Genomic DNA, 16,779 nt, shown 5'->3' on the forward strand with positions numbered 1-16,779 from the left:
ATAATAAGCACGATTATTTAGACAATTTCTTACTGTATGTCCATGTGAACATTAAAGAGTGCGTGAACCTCAACTTGCTAAGTCATAGCCAGTTGATCTCACTCATCCCAAAGTCATGTCAACTAAAAGCTTTGTAGGAAACTTCTGCTTAACACGAAACACGGTTTGGAGGGAAAGGGCAGAATTTTGATGTGAACAAAAATATCTGGTACCTGGTTCTTCAACGAAACAGCATCTTAGAAGGAAAGAGAAAAAAAAGTAAAAATTCTTCGGAGCATTATTGTTGGCATTCTTTGTTATTTCACCACACTTTTTCTATTTTCTTAATTCCGGTACCTTATCATTGAGTTTGTTTGGTTTACATACCAGTGTTAGAACTTAGATCAAAGTTTCTGGTTTTGGGTGTTTTTAGTTAATTAGTTTCTGTGTGCAGTAGTCATGGCTATGGTTCTGGATGCTGTTATTGGACAAGTGCTTGATGAACTGCTGAGCACTGTTATTGCAATGAAAGACAGGGCAGTGAAGTTCAGAGCCACCCTGGAAAATTTGCATTCTATCCTCAAAAAAGTAGAACCGATGGCTAGGGAGATAGATGGTCTTAACAAGCGATTGGATAAACCAGCTACAGAAACGCAGAAGCTGATCGATGAGATGGAGAAGGGGAAGGAGCTTGTTATTGAGTGCTCCAAAGTTGATTGGTGGAATTGCTGTTATAAGGCCAGTTCCCAAGAGAAACTTCAAGACGTGATCGATTCTATTACTCGGTACTTTCAATTGGATATGCAAGGAAATATAAATGTCATTGTATTGGAGAACCAGCAGCTGCTGAAGAAGCTTGTGGAGAGTGTTCCGAGAAGGATTGCAGGCTTGTGCTCTCCACCTGAACCCCCAGCTTTCACTGTTGGGCTGGATGTTCATTTGGGGGCGTTGAAGTTCAAGTTGCTGGAGAATCATCATGAGGGGTCGGTGCTCACGGTAACTGGAGCAGGAGGTTCGGGAAAGTCAACGTTGGCCAAGAAGTTTTGTTCTGATGAGGAAGTTAATGGTATGAATGTGTCTATCTGATCATCTTTCACTTCTCGCATTCGTATTGTTTGAAAAGTTGTTTGAGGGTCTTTTTGGTCCTATTGATCTCAAACCATTAGGTGGTTATTTAACTTCATTACTAGTTACTGGATACTATTGCTACCGAATCTAGTGAGGTTGACACTTTTAGTCATAGTACGCAAGCTATTAACTACAAGTGAATGTTTTGATATCAGAATGCAACAAATGGGTTTTAGGCTGTATTTGGAAAGCCGTTACAGTTTTATCAAAGGGACCTTTTACCCATTTTGAGGCAGAAACATTGAACTTGATGAAAATACAAGAACACTTAATCCATTAGGGGAATATCTGTGTGAATGTGGAGAGAATAAAATGATTTAAGTAGTTGAGAAATGAAAGTACTTTATATGTTCTTGATGATGTCCAAAATAATTGGCCTAAGAAGCTAGATTTTATTTTCTGTGAAGGTCATATTTTCACTTGTTTTGTAAACTTGTGTGAGGAATAGTAACTTTAGAATGAATATCCAGAGCTCTAAACATGTTGAAATTTGTTTAGGTAAATTCAAGGACAACATATTCTTCATCTCCTTAGTGGAATCGCCCAAGTTGAGCACCATAGTGGAGAGACTGTTTGAACACAATGGTTACGAGAAGCCACAGTTTCAAAGTGATGAGGGTGCAGTTTATCGATTGGAAAATTTGCTAAAACAGATTGGAAAAAAAACCCATATTATTGGTCCTGGACGGTGTTTTGCCAGAGTCAGCATCCGTAGTTGAGAAATTCGTGTTTCAGATCCCAAACTACAAGATTTTAGTGACATCAAGATTCACAATTAAAGGATTTGGGCAGCCATACTTGTTGAAATCACTGAATGAAGCTGATGCTTTACACTTATTTCGCCACTCTGCATCCCTGGACCAGACCAGCTCTAATATTCCCGATACTATTGTGCAGAAGGTATACTCTCTATTGCTCAATTATAGTATTGCAAATGTGGTGTGTAAAATCATAACTACGGAATGCTTGTCTAAAAAGTTTTCACCTTCCAGTAATGGTAATAGCAAAATAATGCTAAATGTTTTAGTAGCAATCTCTGATTTCATTGAACATATCAAATAAATTGCAGATAGCAAAAGGGTGCAGTGGTTCTCCCTTGGCACTTATAGTAACTGGAAAATCTTTAAGTCTTGAAGAACCAGTGGTTTGGCACAACAGGGCGAGGATATTGTCGAGGGGTCACTCTGTTCTTTATTATAGTTCTAGTAGCGATGGGCTTCTTACTTGCCTCCAAAAAAGCTTTGATGACTTGGATGCTAAGCTTGCTGAGAGTTTTATGGACCTGAGCTTATTTCCTGAAGCACAGAAGATACCCGCAGCAGCACTTGTTGATATTTATGCAGAACAGCGTGATGAAGACGATGACATTGCAATGGAGAATATCCATGACCTCGTCAAAAGGAACGTGGCTGATCTTGTTGTCACAAGGTATGGCGAATTACTGCTTCTCATTGGAGAGCATCCATGCATTAAACCATACAAAGTCATTCCAAGTCATCTTGAAAAAGATTTGATATTTGAGTTATTCTCTAGATAGAAACCATTATCCTATTGGCGCTTTCTCCTATAACTGTTACAAAATTTACTTCTGCTAGATGAAGAGAATATTGTTTGTGCTGTTTACTGTGCATTGACTAATGAGCGATTGATTTATTTTCATTGATCAGGAATACTACGAGTGGAACAGTTGACTACAATTACCACTATGTTACGCAGCATGGTCTTCTTCGGGACCTAGCCATCCATCAAACAAGAAATTTGCCGACTGAGAAGAAGCATAGGCTAATAATTGACCTCAGAGGGAACAATATCCCCAAATGGTGGACTACACAGAATGAGTATCACATTGCAGCCCACTCATTATCCATATCAACTGGTATGTTCATCTTTCTATCTCGGTGCACATATGGTATGCACACATGCTGACAGAGTTCTCAAACACTAATTATTGAGTCTGATTTTGCAGATGAAGAATTCACTTCAGAGTGGTGCAACTTGCAGCCAAATGAGGTCAAGGTTCTAGTGATGAACCTTAGAGAAAAAAAGCGCTCTCTACCACCGTTCATGAAGAAAATGAATAAATTAAAAGTCCTGACAATAACGAATTATGACGTCAATCGTGCTGAGTTGGAGAATTTAGAGCTGCTTGATTATCTTTCTGATCTCAAAAGAATCAGGTTAGAGAAGGTTTCAATTCCTTTCCTTAGCAAGACTGGAGTGCCACTGAAGAATCTGCACAAGTTCTCTTTCTTTATGTGCAATGTGAACGAAGCCTTCAAAAACAGCACCATCAAAGTTTCTGATGTGCTTCCAAATTTGAAGGAGATGAACATTGATTACTGTGATATGGAGGAATTGCCGGCTGGACTCTCCGATACTGTTTCCCTAAAGAAGCTAAGCATCACAAACTGCCATAAACTTTCAAAACTTCCTACAGGAATTGGAAAGTTGGTGAATTTGGAATCATTGAGGCTTACTTCTTGTACGAAATTAGAAGAGTTGCCAGACAGCATCACAAGCCTTCATAAACTGAACTTTCTTGACATTTCTGACTGTGTAAGTCTTAGGATGTTACCAGAAAACATAGGGGAGCTGGGTAGTTTAGAAAGGTTGAATTGCAGAGGTTGCAACAGATTGTCTGAATTGCCATACTCAGTGAAGGACCTTGAGAGCTTAAGAGTGGTAGTATGCGATGAAGAGAGGGCTGCATTATGGGAACCTATCAGATCCATGTTTAGTGATCTAAAGCTAGAGGTAGTCCTAACCGATTTCAAACTAGATCCTCTTTTATAACTTGCATTCTGGTACTTGGTTTTGACAACACAATCGCATTATTTGGAGGCATGTATATTATATTCCGAGAACCAAATCTGTGTACTTCAAAATTATTAGGAGCTTTTGTTGTTTTCTCTACATTTTTTGAGTGATCACATAATTTTTGAGTATGAATTGTAATTGAACGATATACTATAAAAAATATCCTGCAGCTCATTGCTTGAACATTCTAGCGAATGAGATTATTGAATAATACAGAAGTAAGCTATTCATTGGGAAGTAATGTGTATGACGAATTGCTTTTTTGAGGATCAAGAAAAATTAAGCCCAATTCTGATAATAACAAATTAAAATTGTACAATCTGATGTGAAGTATTCCACAATAGCACCGTTCCAGTTTCAGACAAGTGTGCAATTTGGAAGAGATAAACATTGACTAATGACTACCTTTACATAGTGATCAATTTTAATTTCATAAAATAAATTTTTAAAGTGTGGTTTTCATTTAATTATATATTATATAATTATAATTTGAACCTATATATAGTTGATATAATTTTTTTAATATATTCTACAATTAAATATCTGTTGATGGTTTGACAATAATCTAACCATATATAATACGATAAGTTATTAAACTTAATTAGAATAAGTTATGATTTCATTTTAAAAAGTAAATTTTATAATTTAATCGTACAAAAAATATTTATAAAATAATATTTATATTTATTTATATAATTAATTTAAACTTATCCAATGTCTAAAATTTCTTATATTTACTCAAAAGGACAATAAAGTTTCATAAATTGTAGAGGTAGCATAGGATTAACGAAGTTGTCAAGCTGAATCACAAGTCCTGGTGATAAGATGATAGAGGTGACCAAGCTGACTTCAACTAGCTTTATAATGTCCATTTTTGTAGTTGGGTATAGTTTGGCAATGCAATCAAGAGGATAAAAAAAGAAAAGTAAGTTAAAGTAATCGACATATAGTAGGGATGAAGGAGAAAAGGTATCATTGTATATGTCGATTATTTTAACTTACTCGTCTAATCCTAATCCACATTTCTCACTTATCCAATTTGTTTCTCTCTCATCTCCATACTCTCTCTCACCCACATAATTCTAATTGAAGTGCAATCTTTCGGAAAATCAATGCAATTAGGAGGATTCGATAAAAGGACATCAATTCAAGTCTTGGATTTTCGAATTGAGAGAGATATTAAGAGAAATCAAGAATTCTCGCTATTTCTTATATTCATGGATAGGTTGAGGCAAAATATCATAAAAAATACTTAAAAATAACTAACATACTGGCAATTTGAAACGAAATATAGTTCCAAATCCATGTATTCTTTTTGTACCATCTTTTTTGTACTAGATTCAATTAAATTGGAACGAAATTTTTCATTGTTTTTCGAATTCTTTTTATTTTAGTTGTTTTCATCTTTTTCTTAGATTCGATTGTTGCGGGTTGCTTTTAATTAACTTCTAACTTATAAATCTTTTTATAACTCTTTTAATTAGTATTTTTAATTTTTTCCCTTGGAGCTATAATAGGGATGACGGAGAAAATGTATATTGGAGTAAGAGATGAAAAAGAAAGGGTTAAGAGAAATGAGAGAGGTGGGTAAGGGTTTGAAGGTTTTTTGTTTTTTTTAGTTTTAAGAATGAAAATTATTCAAATACCCTTGACTTTAAAACTTATAATCCATAATATATAAGGATATTATTGTTTACTAAAACTCAGTACACATTGCTAAAATGTACCAACTGAAAAAATATTATCAAATTTAAAAAAAAAATATAATATGTCAATTTGATAAGAATTTTGACTTAATTTATATCATTATATTGAATTGGGTCAAACTGATATGATTTTCTTCACAATAACATAGTATCAAATTAACAAAACTTGTTTATTTTTATAATTTTTTTTGAAATCATTCTATTTCGATAATTTTGAAAAAAAAGTTTACACCATTTTGGTGTTTTTGCTAACAATATATACTTTAAATAAGATATGTTCTATTTGTAGTTTAAGTCATAATAAGTACTTAGAACGAGATTGATTGTTGATCATTGAAGTTTGGCAAATCACTCTCTTAAATTGATCCCTTCTAATATTTTAATTTTGTGTTTGTTGTCTCTATTTTTAGAAAAATTAAATAATATTTAAATAAATTCTAAGATCATCATATAATTTAATGAGTTAATGGTTATTTGCCAAAAATCTTACCAATAATTTAATCTTAAAAGTAATTAAAATTAAATAAATCTTTAAATTGTTTATTTATAAAATATATTAACTTGAAACTGATTTTAGATAAGTCTAGTTTATTCTTTTTAACGTATTACTACTGATGTTCATGTATGATTTATTCATTTTTAATACAGTTTTGTCTGATTATGTTATTTTCATATTTATATTAAGAAAAAATATATATTTACACTTTTTTTTTCTGATACAAAGTAACTGCAATTTTGTTGATATAATAGAAGAAATTTGTAAAAAGAAATCATAAAAAATATACTGTTTTTTAAATTGTAATTTATGAATATTTTTAAACAATTATTCGTTGAAATTTTATAAATGTTTTATTTTCTTGTGTTAAAATTAATATTTTTGGGTTAATTATATTTTTTGTCCGTAAACTATCATGCGTTTTTTTGTTTTAGTTTCACTTTTGCTTCATTTTAATCAATAAACGGTTAGATTTAGTTATCAAGTACCAACTTAATTTTTGTATGATCTGGTTAAAGTGTGCTATATGTGATGACGTGTGTAAATCTTTTATATGTTTTTCTGAAATTGAAAGTTAATTTGTTTTAACTAAACTCAAATTAGGATTTTAAAGGGTTATTTACTTCAATCGAAATGAAGGAAATCGTGATTAGAGTTCCTTATTTCAATCTTTGCGGATCTTTATTTCAATCTTTTATGCTTTGTACTTCAATCGAATTAATGAAATGGGTTTTTTACTTTAATCTTTACAGTTACTTCAACCGAATTAACGAAATTATGATTAGGATTCTTTATTTCCATCAAATTGGTGTGGTTGTGGGACTTGGTGTGCTTGCTGTCAAAGACGTCATATAAACTGTGCAGACCAGAAATGATCTCATGTGCTTTTGGTTATATTTTCTTAAGTGATTGAACATGAAATGTCAGTTTTAAGTGCTGGAACGAATGGTTTGAAAAGCCTATGGTTGCTCTGATGTTAGATGGTACGAAACTGGCGAGGAGTTGGAAAACTTCTACTTTTGTATGAGTACATAATGCATTATCTTTCTTTGCGTTTTGCTTTCGGAGGAAGTGACCTTAGCCTTGTTAATTGGCTCGATAATAATAGTTTATTCTAATGTAATTTATACATTTAATTGGAAACATCCTCACAGGACCTGTACCTGTTGTAATAATGTTAGATTATTGCAAAAGAAAACGTTGGATTATAACGGTCAAAACTTTAATTGCCAACAACGTTCATATTCATTTTATTAAGTGTTCCAACGGTAAAATATTTAATGGCTTTTTATTGATTTTATTCTTTCCTAACTCTTTAAATAGAGAGTTTTTCCCCATTCCAAATCCATCCCAAGTCAGTCTTCTCTCCTTTTCTTTTCTTCTTTTCCTTTTCTAAAATTATTCTGGGTTTATTCTTATACTCTGTTTAGAGTTCCTTGCTAGTTCTGAGATCCTCATAAATTCTGAGAAGTTCCTGTTGTATCCTGGGAGGCTTGCGCAATACACCGCGGATAAGTCCTTAAGGACAGTGATCTACACGCCTCAGGAAATTGCGGTTTGAGTTTTGATTATTATTTTTACTACAATCTTAAGGACTTATATTTCAATCTCGTTACTGTGAAAAGTAAAAAAAGGTATGGGAAGCTTACTTTTCTTTACTTTATGATGAATGTGAACATTTTCTTGAGTATCTTCTTATGATTATGAAAAACTATCTTTGCATTTAAATGGTGATTAATTTAATTGAATGTTTAATATCATGATTGAATATTTTGGTGTGGTAGAATGATTTATGAATTTTTGGGTTGATCATGTAATTATAAATAAATTGTATTGTTTCTTGTGCGTTATCATCCATGCGTTATCATCCATTTGAAATTCAAGCAATTGAATTCTAAGTAATTGAATTCTACATAATAGAATTCTATAATAAATCACAGAATGAAATGCTATAAGAATTCACGTAATTGAATTCTATATCAAGAGAGATTAAAAGTTTGTGTTTTAGAAATATAGTAACAGTAAGGTTTCGTTTAATTGCAATTAAAATTAAAATTAGGGTTTTGGAGATTCTTTAATGAGGGATTAATTGGAATTAGAGCTTTCAAAATCCCTAATCAATGACCAAATAAATTGTTGGGTGTTGCTCCCTCCACCACCACAACCTTCTCCCTCCATCTCCCCTTTACTATTTTGCCCCTCAGTAAAATTTTATTTTTAGAATTATTGTTTTTTAATTTTACTCATTTATAACATATTTCACTGATAACCTACGTAGTTCCTTGTATGAGTAAAATATTTTTCTGCAAAGCTCAGTGATCGTGAAAAGAATTATCAAGCAATCTTCCTCTTGCTTTCGATGCAGTACGTGGTGCAGTGCGTTTGTGGTGTAATGTGCTTGTCGTGGTTCCTCTCCAGGTACGTAGTCATAATCCTTCCAATAATCCTAAACCCTAAACCCTAAACCCTTCCAATAATCCTTCCAATAATCCTTTAACCCTAAAACGTAAAATGAAAACGAATCCGTTTCGCCTTAAACGGATGTTGACATCCGTTGAAGGATGTCATCCGTTTAAGCTTTGTTTTAATTTTATGTTTATGTTATTATTTTATTAGATATTTTAATATTTTGATTTATTATTTTTGAATATCTTTTTAATGTATTTTAATAATGTATATTTATATTAGTTTATATTTAAATATTAAAATATTAAAATAATAAAATAATAAAAATAAAAAAATTTAACTTTAAGGATATAATTGGAATTAAAGATAATTGGGGAGGTGGAGGGAGAAGGCTGTGGAGGTGGAGGGAGCAACACCCTAAATTGTTTCATAAAGCCAGAGTTTTCTTTCCTTTCTCGTTCTGTTTCCAATTGGGCCTGAACCTATGGGACCCAATTAAGGGTCCAGCCCTTATCTCCTTCGAAGGGCCACAGAGATGCCATCATCCTGTTCTTTCATTTTTCTTCATCACGCGAAACCTAGAAGCTCGAGGCTTATGTTCTTTTTCTTCACCGCGGCAACTCAACGTTGGCGGCGAGGTCGCGGCAAGGGTGTCCTGCAACGGTGGTGTTTCCACGAGCGTTTAAAACTCCAACTTCTTTCTCTCTCTTTCTCGCGAGCAACCAACCTGGAGGGATTATTGATGGCGCTGCGATGTGGGTGAAAACAGCGACAACATCGAGTTTTGGGTTCCATTTTTGAGAATTTTAGATCTCGTGTTTGGGGATTAGGATTCCGAGCTGTGATTTGGGGCTTTCTTCTACCTCTGTTCGTAGCATTTTGTGGTCCTTTGTTGAGTTTGATTCTCGCCTTGAAGTTCTGGTTCTCGAAGTTTTGGATTATCCCGTGGTGGTGGTTGCACGAGCGACGGCAATGGAAGTGCTGGTCGGTGCGGCATGGATGTTACGGTGGTTGGCCGAGGAATCTTTCATGGGCCTGACTTGATCTGGGCTGGGTTAATTGGACCGTAAAAATCTTTGAGGAACAGATTTGGAAATTAATTCCAAAATTTATAATAAGAATTTTAATTGGGCTGTAGGCCCAGAGTCTGGCACGGAGGACTGTGATTGGTTCAAATACTTGAACTGCAAACCCAGAGTGTCTAGTTGGGCTTGGGTGCAGGTTTGGGTCTGGAGAACTCATAATCTATTGTTTTAATTAATGAAAATAAATTGTAAAGTGAGAGAAGAAAAATTATTATTAATTATTTAGTAATTGTTTGAAAATCAAATTAATTTAAAAGAGAAATTAATTTGATTCAAAAAGAAAATTAATGGGTTTTAAATTAAATGGGAATTTGATTTTAATGATGGGTTATAGTAATAAATGATCTATTATTTTGGAATGATATTTATTATTTGTTATTTATTGTTTGAGTAGAACCCATTGAGCATATAGTATTTTTGAATTTTGAATGAGACTTTAGATGTCGATGAACGATGATTGAATAGTCTCATATTGAGAATGAAATTGTCGCTAGAACTAAATTGTTTCTAGGATCAAAATTTGAAATGAAAGACATGGGTGAAGCCAATGTGATTTTAGGTATTAGAATCATAAGGAAGGGAGATAGTATATTACTATCCCAAGAATAATATATTGAGAAACTTCTTAAGAAGTTTAGGTTTTATGACCTCACCAGTGAGTACCCCTTATTATGCTAATTCTAAGTTAATGAAAAAAAAAATAGAGGAGAATCATTATCTCAGCCTTAGTATGCCCAGATAATTGGGAGCTTACTGCACTTGATGAGCTTTTCTAGACCTGATATTGCTTATGCAGTAGGTAGACTAAGTAGGTACACTCAATGTCCAAATCAGGAACATTGGGATGCACTTGCTAGGCTTATGAGATACTTAAGAGGTTCAATGGATTATGCCATTGAATATAGTGGATTTCCCGCTGTACTAGAAGGGTACAATGATGCTAACTGGATCTCTGATTCAGATGAGACAAAATCCACTAGTGGTTATTTATTCACACTTGGGGGTGGTACGATTACATGGAGATCGGCCAGACAAACAATTATTGCAAGATTAACAATGGAATCTGAGTTTGTCGCTCTTGAGATGGCTGGTAGTGAGGCTGAGTGGTTGAAAAACTTCTTAGCAAACATTCCACTAGGAATGAAACCAACCCCATCTGTGTCAATACACTGTGATTGTCAATCGGCAATAGCTATAACTAAAAAACAAAAATTACAATGGAAAGAATAGACATATTCAATTGAGACACAATTTGGTGAAGTAGCTGCTAAAGAGTGGAATTATTTCCATTGACTATGTGAAGTCAGAACGGAATCTAACAGATCCTATGACAAAACCCTTGGTAAGACAAATGATATTAGAAACATCGAGGGGAATGGGACTTAAGCCACTAGCAAACAAACAAGTGATGGTAACCCAACCTTTGTGATTGGAGATCCCATGAATAAGGTTCATATGGGTAAAAACAAGTCACTTGTTAGTTCTGATAGCACTAAATTGATTTTAATCAATTATGTCCATTCCTATTGTGTGTGTGAAAGTGCTAGAGACTGCATTATTGAGAGGTTAAACTTTGTCATTAAAATTCTATACGGTGATAGAATTTTGTCTTAAACAAAGTTTTAATGATTTTCATATCCCTTATGGGTGGTGTATGATTTGCAGCATACACTTGATGAAATCACCTATATGAGTGTCGAGTGGGGCCGCTTGTATGAGATCTTGGCATGATCTCTAGAGCACTCATGAATACCGGGCACGCGCATGGCCTATTAAGCGCAACACAGCGATAACAGCAAGGATTGTGGGGGTATATTGTGATTGATAAACCTCTAACACACGTCAAATGTCTTTGGTTCATATAGCTTGCTATACCAACTACATTGTGTGTTAAGTTTCTAAATCTAAGACTGGTTCATATAGCTTGCTATACCCTCTGATGCATTACATCCTATGATACCCAGAATAAAAGTTTCTTATCTTTTTTCTTTTGCAATAAGTGGGGGATTGTTGTAATAATATTAGATTATTGCAAAAGAAAACGTTGGATTACAACGGTCAAAACTTTAATTGCCAACAACGTTCATATTCATTTTATTAAGTGCTCCAACGGTAAAATATTTAATAGCTTTTTATTGATTTTATTCTTTCCTAACTCTATAAATAGAGAGTTTTTTCCCATTCCAAATCCATCCCAAGTCAGTCTTCTCTCCTTTTCTTTTCTTCTTTTCCTTTTCTAAAATTATTCTGGGTTTATTCTTATACTCTGTTTAGAGTTCCTTGCTAGTTCTGAGATCCTCAGAAATTCTGAGAAGTTCCTGTTGTATCCTGGGGGGCTTGCGCAATACACCGCGGATAAGTCCTTAAGGACAGTGATCTACACGCCTCAGGAAATTGCGGTTTGAGTTTTGATTATTATTTTTACTACAGTACCTGCATGGGGAGAGAAAGAAAAAAATGTTTAGGTTTTATTTCAATGGTGTTTTTTTATGTTATGATTCCTTAAATTGTATCAGTACTTGATCGCCACCTATGCAGTTGCTATTATTGCACTATTTTTAGTTTATTCTATCATGTTTTTAATTTGGCTGCAGTCCCTATTTTTAATTTAAATACTTTAATCGTAAAGTATTGCATGTTTGATTTAACAATAGTAAAGAATCAAATATGTAGCGCATTCAACAGCAATCTGAACCCAGAAAATATAACCAAATACTATATTTAATGCCTATAAATGAAAGGATTTAGACTATGCATTCAGAGAAAATGTCTCCAAACCAGGGAAGGTAGACCTTGTTGGCATCTTCAATGACATTATCAACTCTTTTAACAGAGAAGTAAACACTAATCAAAGCATTATATATAAACTAGCCAATCCAATCAAACTGGCCATTTTGGTCCAGTTTTAGAAACTTCACCGCAACCACACCACTTTTTTGGAAGTAAATAATCCTAATCGTGATTTCATTAATTAGATTAAAGTAATCATAAATATTCTTCATAGAAAACCCTAATTTTCTGAGTAACCCTTGATCTGAGCTTCAAGAAAAATTTTAATTTCAAAATGTACATGTTTCTGTAGGGATGTGGAGAACGAGATACGAACCTAACAAACTTGCTCTGCGCTGTTTCTCTGTGCTGCTTTCACTGTGTTACCTTTTTTCTGTCTCCTTTGAACAAGGTGGGCTGGGTACCTGCAAAAGTACTCCGACGCTCAAGTCAACAAGGGTGTTGTCTGAAAAATGAGAATATCTATCTGAAAATAAGAATATCTCTCTTCTTAGGGGAAAAACGTACCTTTTTTCCTAGATGCTCTGTGTATTTAAAACAGTAATAATAAACCGTTACCTGGCAATCCGGTCAGTTATCGAAACTGACTGCCTAGGAGTTATAACTGCCAGATTGTGTATTGATACCGAGTCAACTACCTCCGTGATTCATGGTGTTGGTTAGCTAATTATGTGTAACATGTGTAACTGCTTATTTGTAGCTGCCTTCTATGACATTGCGTCCTGTATGTCGGACATACTGTGTGTCGACATGGCTAGGCGACATGTCGTGTGTCGTGTGATTGTTAATTGTCGCGATGTTGGTTGTCGAGGACCAAGCGGTCGACCTTGCTCTGTGATCGACTGTCGTCGGGCTATTGGTCGACCTTTGGGGGATTGGGTGTCCCATAGTACAGTGATCGACTGTTGTCGGGCTATTGGTGATCGACTGTTGTCGGGCTGTTGATTGACCTGTGGGGAATTAAGTATCCTACAGTACATGCCCCCCAAGTCCGAGTAAATGGGGGACCGAGTTACGAAGGGCTTTTGAGTATTGTCGGAAGAATCTAGGTGACGTGGAGGAAACGAGGAGACGTGGAAGAAACGAGGAGATGTGGATGACAGCTGTGCGCGGCGTTACGAAATTTAGGGTTTTCCCGCTCCTTTAGGGAAAGGAGGGGACGCCAACTAGGAGCCGTTAGATTAAAAATAATCCTACGGCATCTGATAATTAAACGGTTTGGCTTCTTCAACACGACTCAAAAGAGGTTTATTCACTTTGGCAGAAGAGCAAATACTGAGAGTGTATACTGCGAACGAGATTGTTTCTTCGTCAATTTCGTTGCCTTCGCTACTACGAGAAACAACCAGGTAACCCTAGAATCTCTTTCGTCTTAGTGTACTTACTATTGATCATGGAAGGGAGGGGGCGGGATACTGGGGGTGAAACGCCGGGGCCGTCATCTACGGTGGAATGTGCCGCAATTACTACAGTACCGTATGGGGAGAGAGCCTTCGTATATGGAAACGTATGTGGTGAGGGTCCAGGGGGACGCCTGATATCTCTGATTAGCGGAGATGAATACGCCTGGGCGGCGCGTGAGGTAAAGGAACTGAGGAGTCAATTTGGGAGTAGGGCCATCCTTATGGATTGGATTGAGGATAGTTGTGTGTTGAGGACCCTAGGATATCAGACTTGTGTGAAGTTGGTAGCGTGTCGGGAGGATGAGAGGGTTTGTCATGGGAGGGAGAATGCTGCTGATGAATTTTTTTACTGTTATGCTGCGTTATTCTACGATTTGTATGTAAGATTGTCGTTCACCACTTTCCAAATAGATGTTTTGCGAACCTTGAATGTTGCACCTAGCCAACTGCATCCCAATAGTTGGGGATATGTACAGGCCTTCGGAGTGTTGTGTGGGGTGTTAGGAATTAGGCCTACTGTAGGCTTGTTTTTGTACTTCTTTAGATGTCGCCCGCTTGCGACGAAGGGGTGGGTATCACTGATTTCAGAACCAGGTAACGCAATTTTAGAGCTTTACCTGCAATCGTATAGGGGTTTTAAGGAAAAATTTTTTAAGGTGTCGATCACCGATGCTGGTCGACGGTTCTTTTTTGATGGTGAGGGGAATCCCAGATTTCCCTTATATTGGACACAGGAGCCTCTGAAATTTACCTCGTGGCCGGAGGATAAGATGACGATTGAAGAGTTGGAGGCTTTGAGTGTGTTGACCTCGTTGCCCCGCCCCTTCTCTTCACGTCAGATTATAGATTGCCTCGAGTTCGATGACGCGGGGGCGAGGGTGTTTGGTATGTGTCTTTACCCACTACTTTTGTAAATTATTATGTTGTTGCTGACCAGTGTGGGTGGATGTTTGTGTTTGCAGAGATAATGGGAAGGAAAGGTAGGGGTATCAGTTGGTTTCAGAGCATTGATAGCGAGAGGGATGAAGGTAATCGGCCAGGGTCGTCTGTTGAGCAACAACGCTCCCAGGTACCACCATCTGGTCCACCTCCAGTCGCAGTGGCGTCGGTTGGGGAGACAACACAAGCTGAGGTGCCCCTTGTGCGCAAAAGGAAAGCCAAGACAGTCGACCCTAATCGCGAGGCGTCAAAGAAAAGTAAGGAGGTGGTTGAAGATACTGAACGTCCCCTTCCGCTGGGTATATGGGATCGCGCCTTCATGCCGGGTCATAGAGTGGACCTCAACCTGGACGCTTCAGAGAAGAAGGTGATCGAGAACATGAGCGAGCAACAAATTGCTGACAGCTTGCTGGAGATGAATACACGAGCCCAAGCGCTGGCTTGGCATCTGGCGTATGCTTCGGATAGGGGTCAGATGCGGTCTGAGTTAGAAAAGGTGCGTGCCCAACTGAAAGAGCTAGGCGAGGTCCATGCTGGCTGTGAGGCCAGGCAGAAGCGTATGGAAGAACGTTTGAAGGAGGGCGAGGTACGTTTGAAGGAAGCTGATGTGGCCTTCCAACAAGAACGCGAGCAGATGGCGCGGGACCTGGATCAAGCAAAGAATTCCATGCTGATAGTGGCCCGAGAGAGGAACGCGCTGAAGGTAGAAGTCTTTGATCATAAGGAGTTGATTGAGGAGCTGAAAGATGCGGTTATGGATGAACATAAGAAGGGCTTCAGGAAAGCCTTGAGGCAAGTCGGGCACTTGCTTCAAGTATCCACCAAAGGAGTTCAATTTGACGTCCGTAAGGACGTGCATGAAGGCCACCTGAAGCCTTTGAAAGAAATACCAGAGGATGCTGTCCTGGAGGGGGAAGAGGATGAAGAGGTGGCCGTCAACAACGAGCCCGAAGGAGCGATGGAATTAGACGAGCCCGCCAAGGAGAATGCTGATGCTGCTGAAGGCGACTCGTCTAAGATTGTAATAGATTAGGATGTAGGAAAGGTCTGTAGATACATACTTGAATATTTGGTTGACGACTATGAATGCTAAACTTTGATAATTTTATGAATGCTCGACTTGTATGTTTGGTGACTTTGCGGTTTGCTTTTTAACTTAGCTGATTCTGCAATGTATTTGCTGTAGTGATGGCTAAGTGTGAGTGTCGAGTGTGTTGATAGCATGTCGTGTGACAGTTGAGAACGATGGTTGAGTGAAGAAAATACTGGGTGTTCGAGGGTGAACCTCTACCAGATATTGGATGTTCAAGGATGAACATCGACTAATGGGAGTGTATTCCACGTGTGTGGGATGTTCAAGGGCGAACATCGATTAATGGGAGTGTATTCCACATGTGTTGAATGTTCAAGGGCGAACATCGAGTAATGGGAGTGTATTCCACGTGTGTTGGATGTTCAAGGGCGAACATCGAGTAATGGGAGTGTATTCCACGTGTGTTGGATGTTCAAGGGCGAACATCGATTAATGGGAGTGTGTTCCACATGTGTTGGATGTTCAAGGGCGAACATCGATTAATGGGAGTGTGTTCCACATGTGTTGGATGTTCAAGGGCGAACATCGATTAATGGGTCTGCTCTTAAATCCTTTGTAGGTGGAAGTGTCCTGTACGACAGCCTTGGGACTCGACATCATAACATTGATAAATGAATTAAGACAATAAGCATGATGGAATGTAATCTTTATTTGATAACTGAACTTGATAGAGTTGTGAAAAGAAATGAACAATAAACGGATATTAGCTAAAATAATATTTAAGATGAGTGGCGTTCCAGGTATTGGGAACTGGGTGTCCATCAAGCTGTTGGAGGCGATATGCACCGTTCGACATGTCTTCTGTGACCCGAAAGGGTCCTTCCCAGTTAGCTGCAAGCTTGCCATGGGCTCGATTTTTCCGAGCCTCTCCCCGCTTTCGCCATACCAGATCGCCGCTTTTGAAGGCTCTGGGCTTGACTTTTGTGTTGTATCGTCG

The 16,779-nt window shown here is 37.0% G+C and overlaps 1 protein-coding gene and 1 pseudogene across 1 annotated transcript; both read left to right on the top strand.

Annotated features, from left to right (window-relative positions):
* Positions 1 to 84: 84 nt before the first annotated feature.
* On the top strand, positions 85 to 4,020 carry LOC124825784 (putative disease resistance protein At5g66900; annotated as a pseudogene).
* A 9,780-nt stretch (positions 4,021 to 13,800) lies between these two features.
* Positions 13,801 to 15,782, top strand: LOC148206725 (uncharacterized). Its single transcript, XM_088116620.1, has 2 exons — positions 13,801 to 14,695; positions 14,773 to 15,782. The coding sequence occupies exons 1-2, from the start codon at positions 13,801 to 13,803 to the stop codon at positions 15,780 to 15,782; spliced, it is 1,905 nt and encodes a 634-aa protein (XP_087972746.1).
* Positions 15,783 to 16,779: the final 997 nt, after the last annotated feature.

The sequence above is a fragment of the Vigna umbellata genome, chromosome 1 (genome assembly GCF_029865625.1).
Source record: "Vigna umbellata cultivar VRB3 chromosome 1, Vumbellata_1.0, whole genome shotgun sequence".
In the NCBI taxonomy this organism is placed as follows: domain Eukaryota; kingdom Viridiplantae; phylum Streptophyta; class Magnoliopsida; order Fabales; family Fabaceae; genus Vigna; species Vigna umbellata.